Source organism: Lithobates pipiens, unplaced genomic scaffold, assembly GCF_037356315.1.
Source record: "Lithobates pipiens isolate NorthernLeopardFrog02 unplaced genomic scaffold, aLitPip1_a1.2 Scaffold_19, whole genome shotgun sequence".
NCBI classification, from domain to species: Eukaryota; Metazoa; Chordata; class Amphibia; order Anura; family Ranidae; genus Lithobates; species Lithobates pipiens.
This window is the reverse complement of record NW_027507764.1, coordinates 222,985,609-223,011,208: the sequence shown is the minus strand read 5'-3', so window position 1 is coordinate 223,011,208 and position 25,600 is coordinate 222,985,609. Positions and strand designations below refer to the sequence as shown.

Sequence of the window (25,600 nt, the reverse complement as noted above, 5' to 3'; positions counted from 1 at the left end):
AAATCGCAATAAGCATTTATTGCTTGGTTTGCACAAAAGTTATATCAAAATAGGGGATTGTTTATGGCATTTTTATTAATATAAATATATATATATATATATATATATATATTATTTTTTACTAGTAGAGGTGGCGATCAGCGATTTTTTTTTTTTTTTTTTTTTTTTTTATTTTTTATTTTTTTATTGCAACTGCGACATTATGGCGGACACATCGGACATTTTTGACACATTTGTGGCACCATTGTCATTTATACAGCAATCAGTGCTATACAAATGCACTGACTCCTGTGTAAATGACACTGGCAGTGAGGGGGTTAACCACTAGGGGGCAGTGTAGGGGTTAATTATGTCCTGGGGAGTGATTCTAACTGTAGGGGGGGAGTGGCTGCGTGTGACACATAAATGATCTCTGCTCCCGATCACAGGGCGGAGAGATCATTGACACTGTCACTAGGCAGAACGGGGAGATGCTTGTTTACATTAGCATCTCCCCATTCTTCCTCTCCGTGAGACGATCACGGGTATCCCCGTGGTGACCCGACTCATGGAGCTTGCCGTGGGCGCATGCCTGCTGGCTGCCTCTTAAAGGGCAACATACAGGTACCTTAGTTTGCCTGTATGAGCCCTTCTGCCGACGTATATCGGCGTGAGGCGGTCGGCAAGCGGTTAAAGACATTTACCTTAATGTATTCCCTGCATTACAATAAAAAATGCTTCCTGTAGTTGTATGCCTCCCTCCCTAAATACGTTACCTAGGTCCTATCTCAATCCAGCTTTGTACCCTCTGCAGCACTGGCGGTCTCTTTTCCACTCTTCACAGGACACAGAGGCAGCAGCATGATCCATTGGGTCCTGCTGCTGCCGCCAATTAAATCCTGTGAGGAGGGAGCGAGGACGCCCTCCACTGTGTTTGTCTTTGAATGCCCACGGTTCAGGAGCATGCCCGCATATGTGCTCTCATAGCACACAGCTCACTAGGGGGGTACACAGAGGGAAGAGGTGGGAGCGCTGGCGTTGGGCCCCAGAAAAGGAGGTTTGGGCCGCTTTGGCCAATATTATTAAACTGAGCAATAAGGTATGTGTCTTGTTTTATGGACAAAAAAAAAGTCTTTACAATCAGTTTTCAGATTTTTATTGATTTATTTTTGTTCCAAGACTTCATCTGCACACAGATTGAATTGGCCTCTTATGAAGCTATTCTGATCGGCATATCCTTAGAAAAGCCACCCAATACCATTGAGTGCCACTATTACACCCATTTTTTTTTCTGTTGGCCTTCACGGAAAAGGTTAATACGTAGAGGAATTGATTTCTGCATTGCTAGGTGGAGTGTTATGCTTGCACACTCTGTGCTCTTTATCCTCATTTAATATGAGGTAGCACCTTCCTGCCATTTCTGCTTGTTGCAAGGGACAAGCTGTTTGAGCTGGGTTAGCTTAGCTCTTGCTGCCACTTAAAGTTACAGTACTTGGTCACCTCTGGCCTTCCTTAAAGTGGATGTAAACCCTCAAATATACCCAGTGAAGTGAACAGCCTCACATTATATACAGAGGTGATAAAATCTCCCTACATAAGTTTTACATGTATATCTGCTGTCTTCAGCTTTTATATACTGTTTAGAAAGTGCACGTCCTGTTAGAATTTTCTCTTCTTGTTTCACCTGTGGATGTGGATTCTTGCCATATACTGTGAGACAGCTGATTGGAGGAAAGGCACACACCCCCTCTCCACATAGGTAGAGACTTGCAGAGCTGTGCTCTGAATAGAACATCTCTCTGCTTATCTATTTATAGCACCCACCCTGACACAAAATTCAGCCTGGTTTTATCACAGTTGACGGAGGGCTTATCATGCGGATAACAGGAATGGAGCAGCTGAAAGCCATGGGACTTGGGGCTTAGAAGAAAGATAAGAAAACACTGCAGATACAGTGGTGTGAAAAAGTGTTTACCCCCTTCCTCATTTCCTGTTCCTTTGCATGTTTGTCACACTTAAGTGTTTCGGAACATCAAACCAATTTAAACAATAGTCAAGGACAACACAAGTAAACACAAAATGCAATTTGTAAATGAAGGTGTTTATTATTAAAGGTGAAAAAAAATCCAAACCATCATGGCCCTGTGTGAAAAAGTGATTGCCCCCTAAACCTAATAACTGGTTGGGCCACCCTTAGCAGCAACAACTGCAACCAAGCGTTTGCGATAACGTGCAATGAGGCTTTTACAGCGTCCTGGAGGAATTTTGGCCCACTCATCTTTGCAGAATTGTCCTAATTCAGTTGTATTAGAGGGTTTTCGAGCATGAACGGCCTTTTTAAGGTCATACCACAACATCTCAATAGGATTCAGGTCAGGACTTTGGCTAGGCCACTCCAAAGTCTTCATTTTGTTTTTCTTCAGCCATTCGGTGGTGGACTTGCTGGTGTGTTTAGGATCATTGTCCTGCTGCAGAACCCAAGTTCGTTTCAGCTTGAGTACACGAACAGATGGTCGGACATTCTCCTTCAGGATCTCTTGGTAGACAGCAGAATTCATAGTTCCTTTTATCACGGCAAGTCTTCCAGGTCCTGAAGCAGCAAAACAGCCCCAGACCATCACACTACCACCACCATATTTTACTGTTGGTATAATGTTCTTTTTATGAAATGCAGTGTTCCTTCTACGCCAGATATACTTGGACACACACCTTCCAAAGAGTTCCACTTTTGTCTCATCGGTCCACAGAATGTTGTCCCAAAAGTCTTGGGGATCATCAAGATGTGTTGTGGAGAAATTGAGATGAGCTTTGATGTTCTTTTTGCTCAGCAGTGGTTTTCTCCTTGGAACTCTGCCATGCAGGCCATTTTTGCCCAGTCTTTTCCTGATGGTGGAGGCATGAACGCTGACCTTAACTGAGGCAAGTGAGGCCTGCAGTTCCTTGGACGTTGTTGTGGGGTCTTTTGTGACCTCTTGGATGAGTCGTCGCTGCGCTCTTGGGGTAATTTTGGGCGGCCGGCCACTCCTGGGAAGGTTCACCACTGTTCCATGTCTTCGCCATTTGTGGATAATGGCTCTCACTGTGGTTCGCTGGATTCCCAAAGCTTTGGAAATGGCTTTATAACCCTTTCCAGACTGATAGATCTCAATTACTTTCTTTCTCAATTGTTCCTGAATTTCTTTGGGTCTCGGCATGATGTGTAGCTTTTAAGGATCTTCTGGTGGACCTTACTGTGTCAAGCAGCTCCTATTTAAGTGATGCCTTGATTGTGAACAGGTGTGGCTATAGAAATTGAACTCAGGTGTGGACAACCACAGTTATAGTATGTTTTAACAAGGGGGGCAATCACTTTTTCACACAAGGGCCATGATGGTTTGGATTTTTTTTCACCTTTAATAATAAACACCTTCATTTACAAATTGCATTTTGTGTTTACTTGTGTTGTCCTTGACTATTGTTTAAATTGGTTTGATGTTCCGAAACACTTAAGTGTGACAAACATGCAAAGGAACAGGAAATGAGGAAGGGGGCAAACACTTTTTCACACCACTGTATATGTGCCCAGCTCAAATTTCATGAATCGGGTTTATATTTGGGTTTAGGTGCAGAGGTCCTCTGGCAGAATCAGTGGATTCTCTGGTGGCTCTGAGCAGTACAACCCTCCCCTAATACTCCTTTCTCATATTAAGATGCATTTTGTTGATCCTCTGGACTGACCCAGGAGGAGCATGTGGCATTCTGAGCTGACTAGACTTGTTTTGGATGCTCCGTGGGCTCATACAGAGCGACTGGATCTTCTAATCTAAGGACCAATTTACTATTGTGTTTTACTCTAAAACAGCATGGTTGTAAATGTGTTTCCTGTAAAAAACAAAAACTGATGTGAAAATTATTGTGTTTTTATATAGTCCATTTTGAGCCAGAGCCAGGATAAATCACTAAGAAGAATTGGAGAGCTGCGAGAGGTAAGTACCAAACTTATAATCCTTCAAAATATAAAAATATCTCTTGTCAACAGAAGATTAGTTGCACCTTGACTCATAACTCAGAAGATATAGTTTGCTAACAGCTTCATAGTTTATCATGCATTTATTTGTTGTGACACCATTTTGACAGAGTTCTTCCTGGCTGTTAAAACGGGTATCATAATTTACATATGACTAGTGTCATTATTTACTGTATGTAGGCTATTTCGATAAATATAAAATGTGCTTAAAGTACACTGAGAGCGGGGTAAATACTATTCAGCTATGCTTGTTTTTGGTGAGTAGACACCCTAAGATGGCTGGTTGTACCTTTGGAAATTGTTCTCCTGACGGTGCTGCCACAGCCTTCTGAAGTTTCTATGCGAACACAGACTTTCTGGAGCAGGGGATGGGTGCCCGCAGAACTAAAGCTAGCAATACACTTTTTTTTTTTAAATTATGCCTGTTCTAAAAGAACTGGTCAAATTTTAATTGGTATGTGGCCATCCCTCCTCGCTCATGCTGGAAAACTTTTTTTTAATCAGTGAGTGCAGCCAATCGCATTGTGTTTCTCCATCCACCTCATCTGTGTGGAAAGAGGAATCTGTTTATTTTTTGCTCAACCTGCTATCAATAGCCAGTTTGAGGATTAGGATTTGACACACCTGAAATTGTTGGGTGCCTAGAAGTTTTTTTATTTGCTGATAAACAGGATCCTTAAAGAGTGGAATAATTAAAAAGTTGGGATGCAAATACAGTATATTTATTTAACCTCACCTCATTTATTTAACCTCACATAGTTTAATAGAAGAAGTTCATTTTGGCAATTTTTTAATCCTACAAAATTTGGCATAGTATTTTCAATATCTGAAAAACATTAAATCCTTAGATAGTAAGCAGAAAACATTTAATACATTTTTATGTGGCATTAAACTTGCGTTTAGTAAATGCTCTATTGCACAGCATGGTGTGTTTGGTTTTTTCATATTGCAGGGGGCACCCATATTCAAAGATGTCTTCATGATCAACAGTGGACATTTTTGAGTACAATATGGTTATAAGACTTTGCGGTATAGCGTTGTTTACACCATGCACAATTTTTTATACTAATATGGCTGTTTTTTTTTTTTTTTTTTTTTTTTTTTTAATTCATACATAAATCCTTTATATTGCCAGGAGCTGCAAATGGACCAGCAGGCCAAGAAACATCTGCAGGAAGAGTTTGATGCATCTCTCGAAGAAAAAGACCAGCTTATTAGTGTGTTACAGACTCAGGTTAGCACATAACCGTACAAACAAAATGTCATCGCCAACAACAACTGATTGATTAAAAATTTGATTTCTTATATCTATTCAGTAGCAAAATATTCACACATGTTCTCAAGTTATATTATTATTTCTATCAGTCCTTACAAAACGAAATAAGGGCAAAAGATATTCTTTTTAGGGGGCAGTGGACTTGTAGGGCGGCAGCAACCAACTTTATAACCTTAGCACGGCTTTTTGCAGTATTTCTTTAAAACTAAATAAGGGCCGTCCAATTCTCCCTAATAATTCTTCATATTGCAGAATCAGTAACTGGGGGGGCCTTACTGTGAAACAATAATACATTAATTAAAGATTACTAAAACACAAACTGCTGTTGTGCAATATCATATATTTTAGCATCCAAGAGATTTAAGAAACTATCAGGTAATTCTGTCTTTCACTGTCCACCAAAAGCTCTGTGTTAAATTTTTTGGTTGGAGTTGTCCTTTACCCTTCCTGGCGCTAACCCCCTCTGGCTGGGATTTTTGGGCGTATTAGTTTTAAGGTTGAATTCCTGACCTATCATTTAGGCCACTTTCACACTGAGGCGCTTTACAGGTGCTGTAGCGGTAAAAATGGTGCCTGTAAAGCGCCTCTCCTGTCACTCCAGTGAAAGCCTTCGTGCTTTCACACTGGAGCGATGCACTTGCGGGACGTTAAAAAAAAAAAGAAGTCCTGCAAGCAGCATCTTTGAGGTGCTTTAGGAGCGGTGAATAAAGCGCCCCTGCCCATTGAGACCAAAGTGCCTGCAAAGCGTTTCGGCAGTGCTTCTAACCCTTTTTTGCCCACTAGCGGGGGTTAAAAGTGTCCCTCTAGCAGTGCAAAATCGCTGCTAAAACAATGGTAAAGCGCCACTAAAGCTAGCGGCGCTTTACCGCCGACACCCCCAACACCCCAGTGTGAAAGTGCCTTAGGATTAACACAAAGAAGTTATATGATGAACCAGAAGTTTTTTCCACTTTGAGCACTTTTGTGTTGCTGGCGGCCAGACTCTGATGGCATCCAGGAATCTAAGGTCAACTACTGTCAGTACCGATTTGCTTCAAAGTAGTGCAGGGGAAACATCAGAATTCTAATAGAGAGGACCTGTCACTAGAAACCCCTATCACAGTGATGGCGAACCTTGGCACCCCAGATGTTTTGGAACTACATTTCCCATGATGCTCACACATTCTGCAGTGTAGTGAAGCACCATGGGAAATGTAGTTCCAAAACATCTGGGGTGCCAAGGTTCGCCATCACTGCCCTATCATATAGGGGTTTATCAGCCCCCCGCCCCTCCCCCTCCCATGTCCGTAAATAAAAAATGCAGTTGACTAAAATGAATTAAAGACAATTTAAGAAATTAACATTCCCACCCTCATGCAGTTAAATAAACGTGTACCTCCAGGTCCACATGCATGTGTAAAAAATTGCCAAACACATGTTGGTAAGTGAGAGGAATAATTCTAGGATTAATATTTTACAGTTACATCTAAACTGATAAACTCTAATGATATTGTAAGCATCCCCTATGGACAAGCTTGAATATCCAAATGTTTTGCCATTTCGCACTAAATTTAAAGGCTCAACATGTTAAAAAAAAAATTATTTACTCAACAGTCTTGTCTGAAAAAAAAAAAAAAAAATCTTGTTTGTGTGCACAAAAATGTGTTTTAATATATTTTTACTTAAAAGGTACCTTTGAAAATCAGTTGAGCAAATATTGTATAATAAGAATATTTACAACTGTGTTACAATGCCTTGAATTTGACATTTTGTCATGTTACAACCAAAAACATAAATGTATTTTACTGGGATTTTATGTGATGGACCAACACAAAGTGGCACGATTGTGAAGTGGAAGGAAAATTATAAATGATTTTCAACAGTTTGTACAAATATCTGAAAATGTTCAGTTTTCCATGTTCATGTGGTGTTTTTTTTTTTTTTTGTTTTTTACATGCTTTTCTGGTAGGGTGGGTCATAAAGCTAAGGGGCTTAAGAAGTATGATAAACTACCTAAGAAATTTGTTTAACACACAGTATATTTTTTATTTGTTTAGGTTACTTTACTAAAACAGCGGCTTGGAAAAGTACCAGGGGATTCGGAGACAACAGCTACTCAGTCAGAATCTGAAAATCAAGGGCCTCACCAAGAAGAGGAGACGGTTCACAATGCAGCAGCTGGTATATATATCTCTTAAAGCACAACCAAATCCTAACTGTAGCCAAAAATATTTTCATTTTGATAAAGCAGGAATGAGTTAAACTTTGTTTACCCATTGGGGATTTTTTTTTTTTTTTTTACATCACTTTATGTCCCTTTGATTGCCATGCAAGAAATGGTGGGATGAGTTTGATCACTAGAACAGGCATAAATAACATTGTCAGAGCAGAAAAGAAATGTAGATGTTTTTTCTGTTTCAGTCAGTTTTTATTCATTTTCAAAGAAAAATGTATGTATTACATAACGATAAAGAGAAATAAAGCGAAAACCCATGGATAAGGGTATATATGATACCCAAAGGTATGCTCATAGGCAGAGTAACATACAGTGCCTTCTTAAAGCTAATTCTGCAGTCAGGAAACATTGGTTAGTGTTAAAAAGCGAAACACATAGGTGGCCTTCCCCCAGGTCCTTTGTAAAAAGGACAGAGGGAGAAAAGCTAATAAAAAGATGACAACTCTACCACACAATGGAATAATATCTGGAAATGGGTCACTGAAGAATAAAGTGGAGAAGGTTCATTCGCGCAAGTACAGAGAATGATGCTCAAACCTCTTAACACTCTTCTTAAAGTGGGCCCTCCTATTGTTTTCAGCCAAGGAATAAAAACTGGGGGAAACTAATGCGCAAGCCACAAGGGGAAAAAAAATGATATTTTTATAAATTAAGCCTAACAGTGTAGCTGCCAACATAAAAATGTTCTCACACCGCATGGTAAATAAAAATATATAGAAATAATGTGGCGCTTACTATAAACTAATTAAACATATAGCTCGACATAAATCCGTTTGAAATTCCAAAAAAAATTTGTACAGTGAGCTGCACATGCATGCCTCACTGTACATGGGCGGACAGGCAGTTAAGTAACTTTAATGCAAAAGAGAAAAAGCATGTCTTTTATGCAATTTAAAAATCCTGCCTGTTCGCCCATCTTTAATTGTGGTCTGAAGTTCCACTTTAGTGAGCGCTTTAGATTTTAGAAACATTAGAAATGCCTTTTGAAATTCCATTCAGGTGGTAAAACTTAAGATTGCAGTGCTTGGGTTTTCATATACTTCGGTTAAAGTATTGCTGTGCAGCCCGTTGCTCTTTATAGCTTCAAAACATTCTAGACAATTTTTTAATTTGTGTCTGTTAACTTTATTTAATATGATTCTCAAAACAGACTAATATTTGATTGGCAGTTAAAATGCACCTTCTGCTTCAATGACTTGTTCTGTTAATCCTCTTATTAGCAGATGAAAGTGGTGATCCTGCAAAAACTATAGAGGGTCTACAAGTAAGGGTGAAACGCCAGGAGAACCTTCTTCAGAGATGTAAAGAAATGATACGATCACATAAGGAACGGTCCACTCAGCTTAGCAGTGAAAAGGAAGCTCTTCAAAACCAACTAGATGAAAGGCTTCACGAGCTTGAGAAGATTAAGGTGCACTGGTCATTGCTGTTTTGTTATATTCTCCTACTGGGGAAATAAGAAATGTGTTAACCGTTAACCATTGCTACTTGTACTGTCTGTAACATCACAATCCGTTTGACCTCCTACTTGCACAGGTGTTGCACACCAGCACTCTGAACATGTGCCCATCCTTTCTCTACCCCAAATTGTTTCTTCTGAGCCTCTAGTACTGGGATATGCAATTAGTGGACCTCCAGCTGTTGTAAAACTACAAGTCCCATCATGCCTCTGCCGTGGGTGTCATGCTTGTGGCTGTCAGTGTCTTGCTATGCCTCATGGGACTTGTAGTTCTGCAACAGCTGGAGGTCCGCTAAGTGCATATCCCTGCTCTAGTACATTCTGGCCGCCTCCTCCGTCACCAATTCAGACTCTCACATTTATCCACTGCTCTTTTATGTCTGCTACAAGTCCCTGCTTACATCTTCAGAGTAGCTGCTGCTCTATTTTCATTCACTTTTTAAATTTTTGAGTAATAATGGGAAAAAAATATTTTTATTTATATATTTAGCCTGTTTCTTTTAGATAAGTATCTCTAGTTCAAACATTTATTTTCTCCATCGTTCATTGACAGACACAGCAGCTCTTCTTGACCTTAGGGTTATATCACCCCTTTAGGAGAGGACTAGGCAAAAAGTGTTGAAAACAGCAATACTTGCACAGTACCGCCCAGGGGGCGGTCCTACTGGCTATAACCCCTCACACTGCATCCAGCAGCTGTTTTTTTCTCCCTAGTGTAGGAGAAGGACCTCGCTCCCGGCGGGACCATTGGTCCTGGGAATTTTTTCTTTTTTCTGCATTTTTGATTCCTGTGATCTACAATCAACAGCCGGGCTGGGTAGTCTCCCCAGCCTGGCCATCGAGCATGAGCAGGCCCTAGCTACATGCTGGGTCGGCCACGACATGCCCCGTCTAATCCATGGGCGGCCGGAGAGCTATATGCTCCAGGGCACACACATGACCGGGCTACTGCTGTCTGTGTCGCAGTGTGCCGTGGCCGGCAGCCACCCTGCTCGGGTGACGGGGCTGTGTGTGGAATGCGTCCAGCAGTCCCTGCAGGAGGAGTAAGTATGGTTCCACCTGTCTCGGCAGGATAGAGCAGCTGGGCATTCCCCGGGAGGTCGACTAGGGGTTCTCTCACTCTCCCTTTCTTCTCTCCCTGTCTCTTCCCTCCTCCCCATGCTATGGGCCGCTGTGTGACTAGGCACACGTGGGTTCAGTGCACATACCTGGCTGGGAGTCCTCCGGGGGGGGGGCCCTCTGGGTTCTGGCGGGGGGGGGGGGGGGGGGGCTGTGCTGGGTGTTGGGTGTGCGCTTGTCCTTTTCCTTGTTTCTGGGCCACAATGGAATGGGGTATCTGGGCTGTGTGAGACATGTGTGGAGGCCGCTGTGTGCTCCGTGGCCATTTTCCTGGAGTCGTGGGCATTTTTTTTGCAGCCACGGCCAGTTTTTTGCCTTTCAGCCATTTTCAGTAGTTTGGCGGCCATTTTCTTGGCACCCTCAGATGTTTTTGCTGAGGCGGCCATTTTCTAATAGCCTCAGGTAGTTTTGCCTATAGCGCTGGATGCTTTTTTCCTTCTAGAACAGCGCTCTTTCCATACAGACACCTTGTGGATTACACGGGGGAGAGCGGGCAGCAGCAGCGCAGTGCAGTACCTGGGTCAGGGTGGTGAGTCCTCTGGGGGGGTCCCTCAGTCTGTGGCAGCTAGGAGGGTGGACTTTATATGTGACTTGCCTTAGGTCCCTAAATGGTGACAGGTGAGTGTGGGTCAGCATGGTGTCAAAAGCTTGCACTTCTTCCCCAGACATCTGTTATTACAATTGATTCCCCTGCACCTGTGGTGCCTATGGACGCCCTGTCGGCAGTCCTCAAGGCCTTTGTTGCCAGCGTGGAAGTAGTGTGCGGGTGAAAAGGGGGTAAAAAACGCCCCCTCCTCCTCCGTCTTCTGGGGAAAGCTCTGATTCAGACTCTGGCCCCGCTGTGACAGACGGCCCCTTTTCTGATGTATCGGAGGATGAGGACCAGGACCGTTGGGACAGTGGAGATAACTCCGTGTCTGGATCGGCGCAGGAAAAGGCGCTTGTAGGAGCAGTTATTACAGCGGTGTGGGATACCCTAAAAATGGAGGCTTCGGCGGGGTCATCTACAGAGTTGTCGGTCCCCTTTTGAGTCCCACAAGCTGGCCCGCACTGCTAAGGAGTTTCCTTACCCAACTTATTTTGATAAGTTTATTTACAAGGAGTGGGGAAAACTGCAGCGGGCCTTTTCAGTCCTGAAACGCATGGCTGTGAATTTAAACCTTTGAGGAGAGTCTCCTGAAAAAATGGACATCTCCTCCGATTGTTGACCCCCTGGTTTCAAGGTTAAATAAGGTAACCACGGTTCTGGTGGAAGGGACTCCTGCTTTCAAGGACCCTGCCGACAGAAGGGCTGAGGCAGTTGCCCGGTCCATGTTTACCATGTTGGGGTCAGCATTGCGGCCAGTGTTAGCCACGGCCCTGGTGTCGCAGATGCTTACTGAATGGGCTAAATTGTTGCACCGTGAATTGGAGAAGCAACAGGCTTCCCCAGTCTGCGTGGAGCTAGCGAACCAGTTGGTGCAGGGCCTTAAGTATGTCTGTGATGTGGCCTTACATACGGCCCCCTTGCTCTCTAGAGCCTCTGTATCAGCCTGATTTAACACTCTCGGGTGGGGGGTTGTCTTCGGGAGTTTGCAGCCCGGTGGACCTCCCTACTTTCCGACCAGTGGGTCTGCGAACTGGTATCCTCAGGGTACAAGATAGAGTTTATTTCTTGCCCGCCAAACAGATTTTTTCCCTCCAACCTTCATCATCTTCCGGCTCGTCGGGAGGCCCTGTTTGGGGCAGTACAGGGCCTGCTGCTGTGCGGGTTGTTAGTACCTGTACCAACGCCAGAAAGGTTTCGGGGATTCTACTCCAATCTTTTTGTAGTCCCAAAGAAGGAAGGGGCCCGTCCGGTCCTGGACCTCAAGGCCCTCAACAGCTTTGTGAAAGTACAAAGGTTCAGGATGGAATCAGTTCGCTCAGTGGTCGCTGCACTCCATCAGGGGAATTTTCTGGCATCTCTGGACATCAAGGACGCATACTTGCATGTCCCCATATGCATCAAGCCCCAGAAATTTCTGCGATTTGTGGTCGGGGACGAGCACTACCAATTTGTAGCTCTTCCTTTTGGCCTGGCGTCTGCACTGAGGGTTTTCACCAAGGTGCTAGCCTCAATTTTGGCTTTTCTAAGGCAACGAGGAATTGCATTAGTGGGTTACCTGGACAACCTCCTTCTGAGGGCAGCTTCTGCCTCTGAATTAAGGGAGGATGTAGCAATCCCCATGCAAACTCTTCGTGAGTTTGGGTACTGAACCTCCAGAAGTCGATGTTGGTGCCGACTCAACGCCTGGAGTACCTGGGCCTGCTTTTGGACTCCTCGGAGGCGAGAGTCTTTCTTCCTTCTGACAAGCTGCAGACTCTTCAAGCTGCGGAGAAGTTATTGGTGTCCCGCAGGTGGTCTTCGCTGCATTTTTGCATTCAAGTCCTAAGTCTCATGGTAGCCACTTTTGAGGCGGTACCGTATGCTCAATCCCACACTCAAGTCTTGCAAAAGGAGATCCTGTCAAGATGGGACAAATCTCCATTATCCCTGGATTGTCAAATCCGAGTGAACCAGCTAGTCAGGGACTCCCTGCTCTGGTGGCTGAGGTCGCCGGCTCTTCGGTCCGGGAAGTCGTTCCTTCCTCTTCATTGGACGGTGATCACAATGGATGCCAGGCTGACCGTTTGGGGTCAAGTTTGGGGCGTACAGTCAGCCCAGGGTCGGTTGACCCAGGAAGAATCCCGCCTGCCGATCAACGTGCTGGAACTTCGGGCAATCAGGCAGTGCCTCTACACATGGTCACAGAAGCTGCAGGGGTGTCCGGTCAGGATTCAGTCGGACAACACCACAGCAGTGCCGTATGTGAACCATCAAGGAGGAACAAGGAGCTTGGCTGCAGCACTGGAGGTCATTCACATCCTGCGGTGGGTAGAGCGACGCATGCCGGCTCTGTCGGCCGTGTACATTCCGGGCGTAGAAAACTGGCAAGCAGACTATCTAAGTCGTCAGATGCTGGACCAAGGGGAATGGTTGCTACCTCTGGATGTGTTTCGGCTCCTTTACCTAAGGTGGGGCACGCCAGATGTGGATCTCCTGGCTTCTCGACTCAGTCGGAAGGTACAGAGGTTTGTGGCCAGGTCAAAGGATCTCTGGGTGGATGCGGCAGACACGTTGGTAGTTCCATGGGGGCATTATCGACTGATTTATTCTTTTTCCCACTCAAACTTCTGCCACGTCTGCTTTGCGGAATGGAGACCGAGTGGATGTTAAACACAAGAGGGAAATAATGTCACGAATATTGATTATAGGGCCATAAAAGTGTTACTAAACCCAGGAAACTGCATTCACTATATCTGGTCTCCCACAGTACTCCGAACATGGAAATGCAATTGTTTTAGTAATAAAACTGATAAATACTTTTTCTCATCAGCAGTATATAGCAGTCTTATGATTTCTATCAGTTGCTGGTGAAGCTTGTGGGAAGCGTTTTCATACTGCACTGAGCTGTCTTATCAAGCTGCAGGGCTCCTGACCCTCTGTCTGAACAGGGGGTGATTGGCCCTGTGCTGATCACATGCGCTCTCTCAAGAAAAAACCTCTCTAGCAATACACACCAAACTGAGCATGTGCAGCCTGACTCCAAGAGCTCTGTCTTATCTGGACTTGTCTAGGGGGACTGTACAGGGAGGGGAGGATCTGTGCATACAGCCTTTTTACACAATGCAGAGGATTAGCCCCTTAGGTTCCACACTGAGTATAACGAGCATGCTTTTACTGCATATACACATTAATTTTACTGTTGTGGGTTTAGTAACACTTTTTAAGTACTGGATGTTATATAGATTAGATTTGAAGAATACACATATTGTTTAGTCACTTAAACCTTGCAAGTTTTTCTTTTTTACTCTGTTTCATTTGGGAACATTCCCTTCACTTAGTGTTACAGAGGCACAACAATGAAGTATCTCCTAAGTGACCTAGGTATTGCCTAAACTGGAATCCCAAAAGGAAGGTTTCCCTAACCCTCTTTTGAGGCTACAGCCATTAAACTCAATTTCCCATTGCTTACTGGCTCAGTGACAATAGCCACCAGAACAGATAGAGTGAATCTCCCCAGCTGGGACAAAAAAAAATCTGAAGGGGGGATCTTCCTACTCCATTCAATGTTAAAGTGTATCAATCTAGTCAAAATTATTCAGCACTAACATTTTACACCCCCTTCCTGTCCAGGCCATTGTTCAGTGTTGTGTTTGACTGACAAAAGCTCTGTCATGCAGCACTATACCCAAATTAATTTTATACAGTTTTTACACAGAGCTTTCTTTGTATTTAATACCACCAGTTTTTTTTTACCTTTTTATAAGGGGAAAATTTGAATAATTTGGAAAAAGGCTTGTAGGCTTGTTTTCACTCTCTAGTATAACAAAATGCCAGGACACCCTCCCCAGATGCTTTTAGTAGTCGCCTCATTGAACTCCTGTGTCTGGACAAATCTCCACTGCACCACGCTACATGCTGAAGCAGTGTGCGGGCGAGCACTTTGATTTGTCACCACAGCAGTCCCATGGCTTTCTTTGTATGCTGAAGTAAGGGATCAAGCCTGCCATTTAGTTATAACAGGCAGTTGTACATCCATTAAAGTGATTGTTTATTAAAATAAAAAAGATGGTTTACCTACCTGCACTGTGCAACAGTATTACACAAAGAGGTCCCTTACTACCTATTTTGTAGTCCCCTGCTGACACTGTGTGCTGCTCCTCTTTCGCTTTCGCTTGCCCCCCATAGCAAGCCCTGCGTGGGGATTGTCCCAAGCCAGGCTATACGGGTCCATAGACACCATTTCCATGGCTTCTGTTGCTCTCAGTGTAGCCTGTGAGAGTGGGAAGAAGCTGGATACAGCCCTGAATCATTAGAGGGAAGGAACAGCTAGTGAAAGTTATTTTTTTTTTTTTTTTTTTTAACCTTTATGCACAGAAATAATTACGTTGCATTAATGCAGTTCTTTTAGCGTAACCTGAAGTTAGATATGATGATTGCTGCTTCATTTGGGATACTTTTTCTGTAATATGACTTTCAAAACACTTAGGACTTTAAAACAGATTTCAACTTTGTAAATATCATTATTTATTACAATAGAAATGCTTTCATACAGTGGGGCAAAAAGTATTTAGTCAGTCACCAATTGTGCAAGTTCTCCCACTTAAAAAGATGAGAGAGGCCTGTATTTGTCATCATAGGTATATCTAAACTATGAGAGACAAAATGTGGAAACAAATCCAGACAATCACATTGTCTGATTTTTGAGAATTTATTTGCAAATTATAGTAGAAACTAAGTATTTGGTCAATATCAAAAAGTTAATCTCAATAGTTTGTTATACTGTATATCCTTTGTTGGCAATGACAGAGGTCAGACGTTTTCTGTAAGTCTTCACAAGGCTGTCGCACACTGTTGCTGGTACGTTGGCCCATTCCTCCATGCAAATCTCCTCCTAGAGCAGTGATGTTTTGGGGCTGTCGCTGAGCAACACGGACTTTGAACTCCCTCCAAAGTTTTTCTATGGGGTTGAGATCTGGAGACTGGCTAGGCCACTCCAGGACCTTGAAATGCTTCTTACGAAGCCACTCCTTTGTTGCCCGGGTGGTGTGTTTTTGGGATAATTGTCATGCTGAAAGACCCAGCCACGTTTCATCTTCAATGCCCTTGCTGATGGGAGGAGGTTTGCACTCAAAATCTCACGATACATGGCTCCATTCATTCTTCTACACAGATCAGCTGTCCTGTTCCCTTTGCAGAGAAACATCCCCAAAGCATGATGTTGTCACCCCCATGCTTCACCGTAGTTATGGTGTTCTTTGGTTGCAACTCTGCATTCTCTTTCCTCCAAACACGACGAGTTGTGTTTCTGCCAAACAGTTCTACTTTGGTTTCATCTGACCATATGATATTCTCCCAATCCTCTTCTGGATAATCCAAATGCTCTCTAGCAAACCTCAGATGGGCCCGCACATGTACTGGCTTAAGCAGGGGGACACGTCTAGCACTGCAGGATCTGAGTCCCTGGCGGCGTAGTGTGTTACTGCTTTTGTTACATTGGTCCCAGCTCTCTCCAGGTCATTCACTAGGTCCCCCTGTGTGGTTCTGGGATTTTTGCTTACCGTTCTTGTGATCATTTTGACCCCACGGGGTGAGATCTTGTGTGGAGCCCCAGATCAAGGGAGATCATCAGTGGTCTTGTATGTCTTCCATTTTCTAATTATTGCTCCCACAGTTGAATTCTTCACACCAAGCTGCTTGCCTATTGCAGATTCAGTCTTCCCAGCCTGGTGCAGGTCTACAATTTTGTTTCTGGTGTCCTTCGACAGCTCTTTGGTCTTCACCATAGTGGAGTTTGGAGTGTGACTATTTGAGGTTGTGGACAGGTGTCTTTTATACTGATAACAAGTTCAAACAGGTGTCATTAATACAGGTAATGAATGGAGGACAGAGGAGCCTCTTAAAGAAGAAGCTACAGGTCTGTGAGCCAGAAATCTTGCTTGTTTGTAGATGACCAAAAACTTAATTTCCACCTTAATTTGCAAATTCTTTCAAAAATCAGGCGATGTGATTTTCTGGATTTGTTTCCACACTTTGTCTCTCATAGTTGAGGTATATCTATGATGACAATTACAGGTCTCTCTCATCTTTTTAAGTGGGAGAACTTGCACAATTGGTGGCTGACTAAATACTTTTTTGCCCCACTGTATTCTTACTAAACTTTGTTTTTTTCTTAATATACATTATTATTTTGTCCAAATTAAAAAGAACTGTTCGCAATATCAAATGTTTTCTATGTGAAATTTCAGGAACTTCACACTAGTGAAAAGACCAAGCTGATTACCCAGCTGAGGGATGCCAAAAATTTGGTTGAGCAACTGGAGCAAGATAAGGTAAATATTCATCACTCAGAGATGTTTGCAGGACTTAACATTATGAAGTTTGTGAAACTTAAATATACTTGGTCACCTCACTTCTTTGACTTATAAAGGAAAACTATCATTACAAGTAGAATGCAAATGAGATGCAGTCCTTGCACAGAGCTTTAGATGACCTTCCCAGCACAGGCAGACCATTGCAACATGCTGGTGTGATATAAGGCATTAAACCCCCTGCCGAGTGCCCCCACAGCAAGTAGCTTGCTGTGAGGGCACCCAAGCCAGGCTGCAGCTCCACAGGAGCCTATGGATAGAATGCATTTTACAACCACTTTAACATTTTTTACATTAACACAGTCCCTGTATTCAAGTAAAAAATGTTTTGGTATGTGTATCTCCCCCTCCCCTCTTATACTTACCTGAGCCTGATCTCAATCCAATGCTGTGCCTGTCTGTAGTGGCTCTCTCCTCTTCTCCCCACACTGTGGGGATTGTTTTTATTGTTTGCATCAGGCACTTTGGTCGCTCACCTTGGCACTTGGTGCACTGCAATGCGTTAGCAGCAGGGTGCTCTACTGGTCCAGGCATGTGGTCTGTGGTCCATTGCCATGGAACACAGTCCTTGAACACCTCTTTTTTGCTAGGCACACCATGACAGGAAAAGTACTTTATATATAGTGGAGTCCAGTGTCATGGACAGGTAAGAGAGGATTACTCGTTCTCTTTCACAACTACTGTAAAATTGGGGCTATGTTTAGAAAGTATTCACTTCACAGAGCAAATTTATCGAACAATGAGGATCTCTGGAACGCCCTTCATCTCAGTTTTGGAAAGCAGACCAGCATGAAAGTTCAGGGAAGGAAAGGCATAAATTAGGATGTATTGATTCCACAGAACCACCTGAGCATTTACTGCTTCTGCTTGAGGATCCATTTACCTGTGCAAGATTCATCTTTAGCCTGAGAGGGTGGTATCCACGGTATAGGATGTTATAGAAGATAGGGAGAAAACTTCCCTGATTCTAGAGCTGCATTCCTTAGCCACAAAGCCAGGTAAAACCTGGTCCCTTAGTGCCAAGCCAAATATGCTGTACAGGAACTGAACTAACTTGTCCTACAGTGACAGAATATTCTGTTCCATAGATTGAATATTTTAAAGTTTATACTGAGGTAAAAACACTTTGGCTTGAGTGGATGAGTCAGTTTTAACAACCAGTTGAGACAAATGAAATTTAGGTTTCTTCCGAACCACTATGTCTAAACATTACAAACCACATTGTCTGGACCGGCTGTTTCTCAAGGATGGTTTTTGCACCAGTTAATACTGAGACTAGATCCTTGGTGAATACCAGAGGAGGATGGGCCATAAAGTAGGCTCATGAACTGGTAGTGTAGGGGCTCCATAGCAAAATGAAGGAATAGCTAATGCTTTGGAAAAATGTGGACATGTAAGTACATGTAACATTCAGCTCAACTGTTAGGAAATAGTAGCGCCGACGCTTGTGGCCATCCAGCCAGCATGTGTTCCAAAGGACGGATGGGTGACAGGCAATAGACTGGATATGATGTCACAAATCAACCTCTACATTTTGCGCTTTGCGCATCTTCTGAAAAGTCACAGCCCACATAAAATGAAGAGCAGCGTTGCTAGTGAGAACAGAGCCCTAAAGAGTTTTCAACCCATTTGGGTCTTTAGACATATGCTTCCTCTGTTAATACAGTAATCTCTTTGTAAAGGTTGGATACTGCCAGATCTGTGTGGGGGCAGACCACCTTATTTTATACAAAATCCTCTGCAAGTAGTTACAAGGGTAATAAGCACCTGGTAGAGGAAAACTACTTGCTATTTTTTCTCTTTCGTTCATTGATAGACACAGCACTTAAATCTTGACCTAAGGGTTATATCGCCACTTTCAGGAGAGGACTAGGCAGAACACATAACAACACAGCACCACCCAGGAGCGGTCCTACTGGCTATAACCCCTCACTGCTTCCAGCAGCTCAGTTTGTCAAAAAGCAGTACAAACATAAATAGGAGGGTTGGGTGCTGTGTCCGTCCATCAACATCAGAGAAAAGGATTTTATGGTGAGTACAAAAATGATTTTTTCTCTTGTTCATTGACGAACACAGGACTTAAATCTTGAAGCAGCGTGCGAGCACAAGGGTGGTAAAAAACGCCCCCTCCCCCTGTCTTCTGATTCAGACTCTGGTCCCGCTGTGTCAGGTGGCCCCTATTCTGATGTTTCACAAGATGCGGACCCCAACCGTTCGGACAGTGAGGAAGACTCTGTCCAGGTTTAGCGCAGGCGAGAGTGCTAGTTGGAGCACTTATCACAGCAGTGCGAGATACCTTAAAGATAGAGGATATGGCGGGGGCATCTGCGGAGGTGTTGGTCCCCTTTTGGGTCCTACAAGCTGGCCCGCACTGCTAAGGTGTTTCCGTATTTAACTTATTTTGATATGCTTATTTACAAGGAGTTGGGAAGCACACGGCGGGCCTTTTAAGTCCCTAGACGAATAGTGGTGCGTTACCCCTTTGAGGAGAGTTTCCTGAAAAAATGGACTCCTCCGGTGGTTGTTGCTACTGCGTGGGTTGGTAGTACCTGTACCGATGACGGAAAGGTTTCAGGAATTCTACTCTGTTTGTAGTCCCAAAGAAGGAAGGGGTCTGTCCGGTCCTGGCTCTCAAGGCCCTCAATTGCTTCATGAAGGTGCGAAGGTTCAGGATGGAATCGGTTCGTTCCATGGTCACTGCACTTCATCAAGGGGATTTCTTGGTGTCTTTAGACATCAAGGACGCATACTTGCATGTCCCCATATGCGTCAGACACAAGAGGTTTCTGCGATTTGTCGGGGACAAGCACTACCAATTTGTAGCTCTTCCTTTTTTGGCCTAGCGACGGCGCCAAGGGTCTTCACCAAGGTGCTGGCCCCAATTCTGGCATTGCTGAGACAACGAGGGATCACGATCGTGGGTTACCTGGACGACCTCCTCCTGAGAGCAGTTTCTGCCTCAGAATTAAGGGAGGATGTGGCGATCATCAAACAGACTCTCAGGGAGTTTGGTTGGGTGTTGAACCTCCAGAAGTCGGTGTTCGTGCCGACTCAACACCTGGAGTAGTTGGGGTTGATTCTGGACTCCGCAGAAGCGAGAGTCTTTCTCCCTTCGGACAAGCTGCAGACTCTTCAATCTGCACACACTCGAGCCTTGCAGAAAGCGATCCTGTCCAAATGGGACAAATCTCCAACATCCCTGGATTGTCAAATTCAGGTGAGCGAGCTAGTCAGGGCTTTGCTTCTCTGGTGGCTGAGGTCTCCAGCCCTTCGTTCCGGGAAGTCGTTCCTTCCCCTTCATTGGACGGTGATCACGACGAACGTCAGCCTGACCGGCTGGGGGGGGGGGAGTTTGGGGCATCCAGTCGGCCCAGGGTCGCTGGACACAGGAAGAATTAGCTGTGGGCGATCAGGCAGTGCCTATCCACATGGTCGCAGGGGCATCCGGTCAGGATCCAGTTGGACAACGCCACGGCGGTGGCATATGTCAATCATCAAGGAGGGACAAGGAGCTCAACTCCAGCATTGGAGATCTCTCACATCCTACAGTGGGCAGGGCGGCGCTTTCCGGCTCTGTCAGCCCTATACATTCTGGGCGTAGAAAACTGGCAGGCGGACTACCTCAGTCATCAGCTGCTGGACCAGGGGGAATGGTCACTGCATCCAGAAGTGTTTTGGCTCATTTGTCTACGGTGAGGCATTCCGGCTATGAATCTCTTAGCCTCTCGGCTCAATCGGAAGGTACAGAGGTTTGTGGCCAGGTCAAAAGATCGCTGGGCAGACACGTCGGAAGGCATGGAAGGCATACATCTCCATGTGTGAGGAGATGGGGTGGCGTCCACGTACATATTCTGTTTTCAGGATCCTGCTGTTTTTGCAGCGAGGACTGGATCAGAAACTTGCATTGAGCACCATTAAGGGGCAGGTATCAGCTTTGGCTGTCTTTTTTCCGAGACTGTTGGCAACTCACTCGTGTGTACGTTTGTTCAGGGGGTTTAGCATGTGGCTCCTCCAGTACGACCGCTACTTCCCCTATGGGATTTGAATCTGCTGCTCTCGGTGCTTCAGAAACCACCATTTGAAAACGTTAGGAAGATCCCCTTATTGACACTCTCTCAGAAAGTAGTCTTTCTAGTGGCCATTACATCTGCAAGGCAGTGGTTTCTGAGTTGGTGGCCTTGTTGTACAAGTCTCCCTACTTGGTACTTCACAAGGGTTAAGCGGTGCTGTGTCCGCAGCCTTCTTTTCTTCTGAAGGTTGTTTCGGCTTTTCTTTTCGGCTGTCAATGAGGACATTGTGTTCCCGCCTTTATGCCCTCTGACGTCGCATCCCAAGGAGGTTGCTTTACACTCTTTGGATGTGGTACGGGCTCTGCGGGTGTATCTGTCTGCTATGGCTCCTTTCCGGAGGTTGGACTCGGTTTGTATCGGTGGCTGGTCCGAAGAAGGGCCTGGTGGTCTCCACAGCCACATTTTCTCTGTGGATCAGATAGATTGTGGTTCAGGCTTATGCCATAAGGGGTCAGTTGCCCCCCCTTTCCTGTCACGGCACATTCTACCAGGGCAATTGGCACCTCTTGGGCTTTCCAAAATCAAGCGTCCGTTTCCCAGGTGTGTAAGGCGGCGACCTGGTCGTCCTTTCACACTTTAACCAAATTTTACAAGGTTGATGTGGGTGCATCTTCGAATGCATGCTTCGGCCGCAAGGTTTTTCAGGTGGACTTTTGAGGTTGCGACTTTTTGTTATGGGTGGAGTTTATTTTCTTTCTGTTTCCACCCTTCATTTTTGACAATGCTTGGGGATGTCCCTAAGGTCAAGATTTAAGTGCTGTGTCCATCAATGAATGAGAGAGAAAATATGACTTTTGTACTCACCGTAAAATCCTGATGTTCATTGAAGGACACAGCTCCCACCCCTCCTATTTATTTTTGTACTGTTTTTTGACGAACTGAGCTGCTGGAAGCAGAGCGAGGGGTTATAGCCAGTAGGACCGCCCTGGGCGGTGCTGTGTTGTTCTTTTATGTGTTCTGCCTACTCCTCTCCTGAAGGTGGTCGATATAACCCTAAGGTCAAGATTTAAGTGCTGTATCCGTCAATGAACACCAGAGAAAAGGATTTTACGTGAGTACAAAAATCATATTTTTTCCAGTCTCCATAGAGACAGAGTTGGAATGGCAGGTGCAACGGGAGTGTCTTTTTGATGCACACTACATCGATAAAAGTCAAACTGGTCTTTTTTCTTGGGGGTGATAGCGGGGGGACTGACTTTTCAGGTGCAAACTCATCAGGTAAAGACTGTATCAACTTAGAATCAGAGACTTGAGGCTCAGAAGCCACCAAGGCTGCAGGTAGATCAGGTACAGAATCTGCAGCACGTGGTTACGGTTCTGTCCTTTGTGGTCAGAGCCCTCAAATGGGTGATTTGGGTCATCATAAAGTCTTGGGTCATAAAGAGTATGAGAAAGCCAAAAGAACAGATGAATTGGCCACACCTGATGGAGCTAAAATGTTTTTCAGGGATGGGATGGACTCTAGGAGCAGAGGCTAACAGGATTCCACGTTCCAGTTGTTGGTGCCATCAAGCAGCCCCTGAGCCATCTGAGATACCTGTAACAGCAGGACTACTCATTTACAGCACGATTGTCTCCCGCCAGTTACGGCAAGACAAACCCCTATATTTAAACTCAGATGTTTTGCGACCACATGATAAGCCAACTTAAGACTTTGGGTATGAGGCAATGCCTCAGGTTCCCATGAAACCAAGACAGCTGGTAGCAGATGAGGGCCAGGGGCAACCCAATTCTTGCAGATGAGCATCAAGAACAGGTCAAAGATCAAAGTTACATTTTTGCAAACTGGAGCTGCAGTGGGCAAATTTTTTGTTGGCACTGTATGGCAGTAAAGCGAGTGCTCAGCATGCACTACACTCCACTCAGCAGATGATGGTAGCTGATCACAACTTTGCCCAATTCGGCAGAGAAACAGAAGCCCGCAAATCCCTGCAACATTTAGTACAATGAGATAAGGGTACAACAGGATTAAAGAGAAGTCTATACCATGTGTGTGTGTGTGTGTGTATATATATATATATATGTATGTGTGTATGTATGTATGTATGTATATATATATATGTATGTGTGTGTGTATATGTATATATGTATATATATATGTATGTATATATATATATATATATATATATATATATATATATATATATATATATATATATATATATATATATATATATATATATATATATATATATATATATATATATATATATTAACCAAAACAAGTTCATATGAGTTAGCTGACAGAAGGTATGGCATGTCCTTTTGACTCATTCAGCACTAAAACTCTATAAATTTAAAAGTAAATATTATTGATATGACATTTATTTATAGGGAATGGTCATTGCTGAGACAAAAAGACAGATGCATGAAACTTTAATGATGAAGGAAGACGAAGTTTCTCAGCTTCGAACAAAAGTCAAACAGTTAACTACAAAATGTGAACTGCTACAGGATGAAAAAGAAAAATCTGAAAAATCTGGTAAGGATTTTTTTTAAATTTATATTCTGAAATGAATTATGCATTGGTCTTTGGATAGCCCTGTTCTTTCTCATTTATGAATAGCGCTCTATGGGAAGCTGAAGCTGAGAACAGTTTAACTTTTTAATGGAGATGTGTTTTTTTTTTATGTAGCAGTCTTTTATATTTGCATTCTTTCTTGAGGCCTCTAAACAAGATGTAATTTTTTTTATTTTATTTTTTTATTTAAAACTTAGCCCTGCACAAGTTTAACACTTTCCCATGGTGTAATTGCTGTAACTGGGAGTTATATAATGTCCTTCACAACATGTGCTGCTCGTATGTGCCCCGAGGAGTGTGCAGCATGCCGATCAGTGGTACGATGTGTCGCTAGGACACACCATATCTGCAATCGTGGTAAAGAGCCTATGATATAGGTGCTTTACCATGTGTTCAGCTGTGTCCGATCACAGCTGATCACAGTGTAAATAGGAAATGGCAGTTATCATCATTCCTCTATTTGCATCGACAGCGTGTGAGTAGAGGAGAGCTGATAGTGATAGTGCTCTCCTGACAGGGGAGGGGGTCTGTACTGATAATCGGTGCAGTCCTATCAGCAATGCCCACTAGTGGTGCCTATCGGTGGCCACCAGTGCTGCCTTTCATTGCCCATTAGTGATGCCTGTCAGTGCTCCCTCATCAGTGCCCATCAGTGCAGTCTCATCAACGCGCATCAATGAAGGAGAAAAATTACTTATTTACAAAATTTTGTAACCGAAACTGTTGTTTAAAATTGTTTTTGCAAAAAATAATCTCAGTGGTTAATAAATACCACCAAAAGAAATCTCTATATGTCTCAAAAAATTATAAACATTTTGTTTGGGTACATTGCATAACCGCGCAATTGTCATAACGAAAGTGCTGAAAGCTGAAAATTGGCTGCCCAGGGAGGGGGTAAAAGTGCCCAATATTGAAGTGGTTAAATGAAAAAACACAGATTCATCTTTTTGTGAACCAACTCTTGCCTTCTTTGGGTTGAATGACTACCAGTGTCATTTAACCCGCTTTCTGGGAGCCCAGGGCACCATGGTCCACGCCTGGGCTTACATAGTTACATAGTATAAGTCCAACCTATGTATCTGGTTATATGTCAATATTACATACATGTATATCCCTAAATGTTTGCGGTCTTTTAGGTGCTTATCTAATAGTTTTTTTAAACTATTGATGCCCCCGCTGAAACAACCACCTGTGGAAGGGAATGCCACATCCTTGCCGCTCTTGCAGTAAAGAAACCTCTACTCAGGTTTAATATTGAACCTCTTTTCTTTTAATTTTAGTGAATTGCTATGTGTCTTATTAAACTCCCTCCTGCGAAAAAGTTTTATCCCTATTGTGGGATCACCAGTACAGTATTTGTAAATGGAAAACACATTCTCTCTCAAGCACCTCTTCTCCAGAGAGAATAAGTTCAGTGCTCGCAACCTTTCTTCAAAGCTAATATCCTCCAGATCCTTTATTGGCTTTGTTGCCCTTCTTTTTACTCACTCCATTTCCATTACATCCTTCCTGAGGACTGGTGCCAAGAACTGGACAGCATACTCCAGGTGCAGCCGGACCACAGTCTTGTAGCGCGGGAGAATTATCTCTTTATCTCTGGAGTTAATCCCCTTTTTAATGCATGCCAATATTCTGTTTGCTTTGTTAGCAGCAGCTTGGAATTGCATGCCATAGCTGAGCTTATCATCTACTGGGAACCCCCAGGTCCTTTTCCATCCTAGATTCCCCCAGAGGTTCTCCCCCCAGTGAGTAGATTGCATTCATATTTTTGCCACCCAAATGCATTATTTTACATTTTCTACATTGAACCTCATTTGCCATGTAGTTGTCCACCCCATTAATTAGTAATTAGTTCAGATCTTTTTGCAAGGTTTCCACATCCTGCGGAGAATTTATTGCTCTGCTTAGCTTAGTATTGTCCGCAAATACAGAGATTGAACTGTTTACCCCATACTCCAGGTTGTTTATCAACAAATTAATTAGGATTGGTCCCAGCACAGAACCCTGGGGGACCCACTT

The 25,600-nt window shown here is 43.8% G+C and overlaps 1 protein-coding gene across 7 annotated transcripts in view; it reads left to right on the top strand.

Moving 5' to 3' along the window:
* The window catches only part of GOLGA4 (golgin A4), a 223,384-nt gene that overhangs the window by 50,721 nt on the left and 147,063 nt on the right, over window positions 1-25,600 (top strand). For 6 of the 7 annotated variants that reach the window (XM_077491722.1, XM_077491720.1, XM_077491725.1 and 3 more), the window contains 6 exons: window positions 3,888-3,944; window positions 5,121-5,219; window positions 7,298-7,421; window positions 8,697-8,887; window positions 16,868-16,951; window positions 23,395-23,542. In XM_077491722.1, coding sequence (XP_077347848.1) covers window positions 3,888-3,944; window positions 5,121-5,219; window positions 7,298-7,421; window positions 8,697-8,887; window positions 16,868-16,951; window positions 23,395-23,542 — 703 coding nt within the window. The remainder of the gene's footprint in view (window positions 1-3,887; window positions 3,945-5,120; window positions 5,220-7,297; window positions 7,422-8,696; window positions 8,888-16,867; window positions 16,952-23,394; window positions 23,543-25,600) is intronic. The other variant, XM_077491723.1, reaches the window with a different exon arrangement.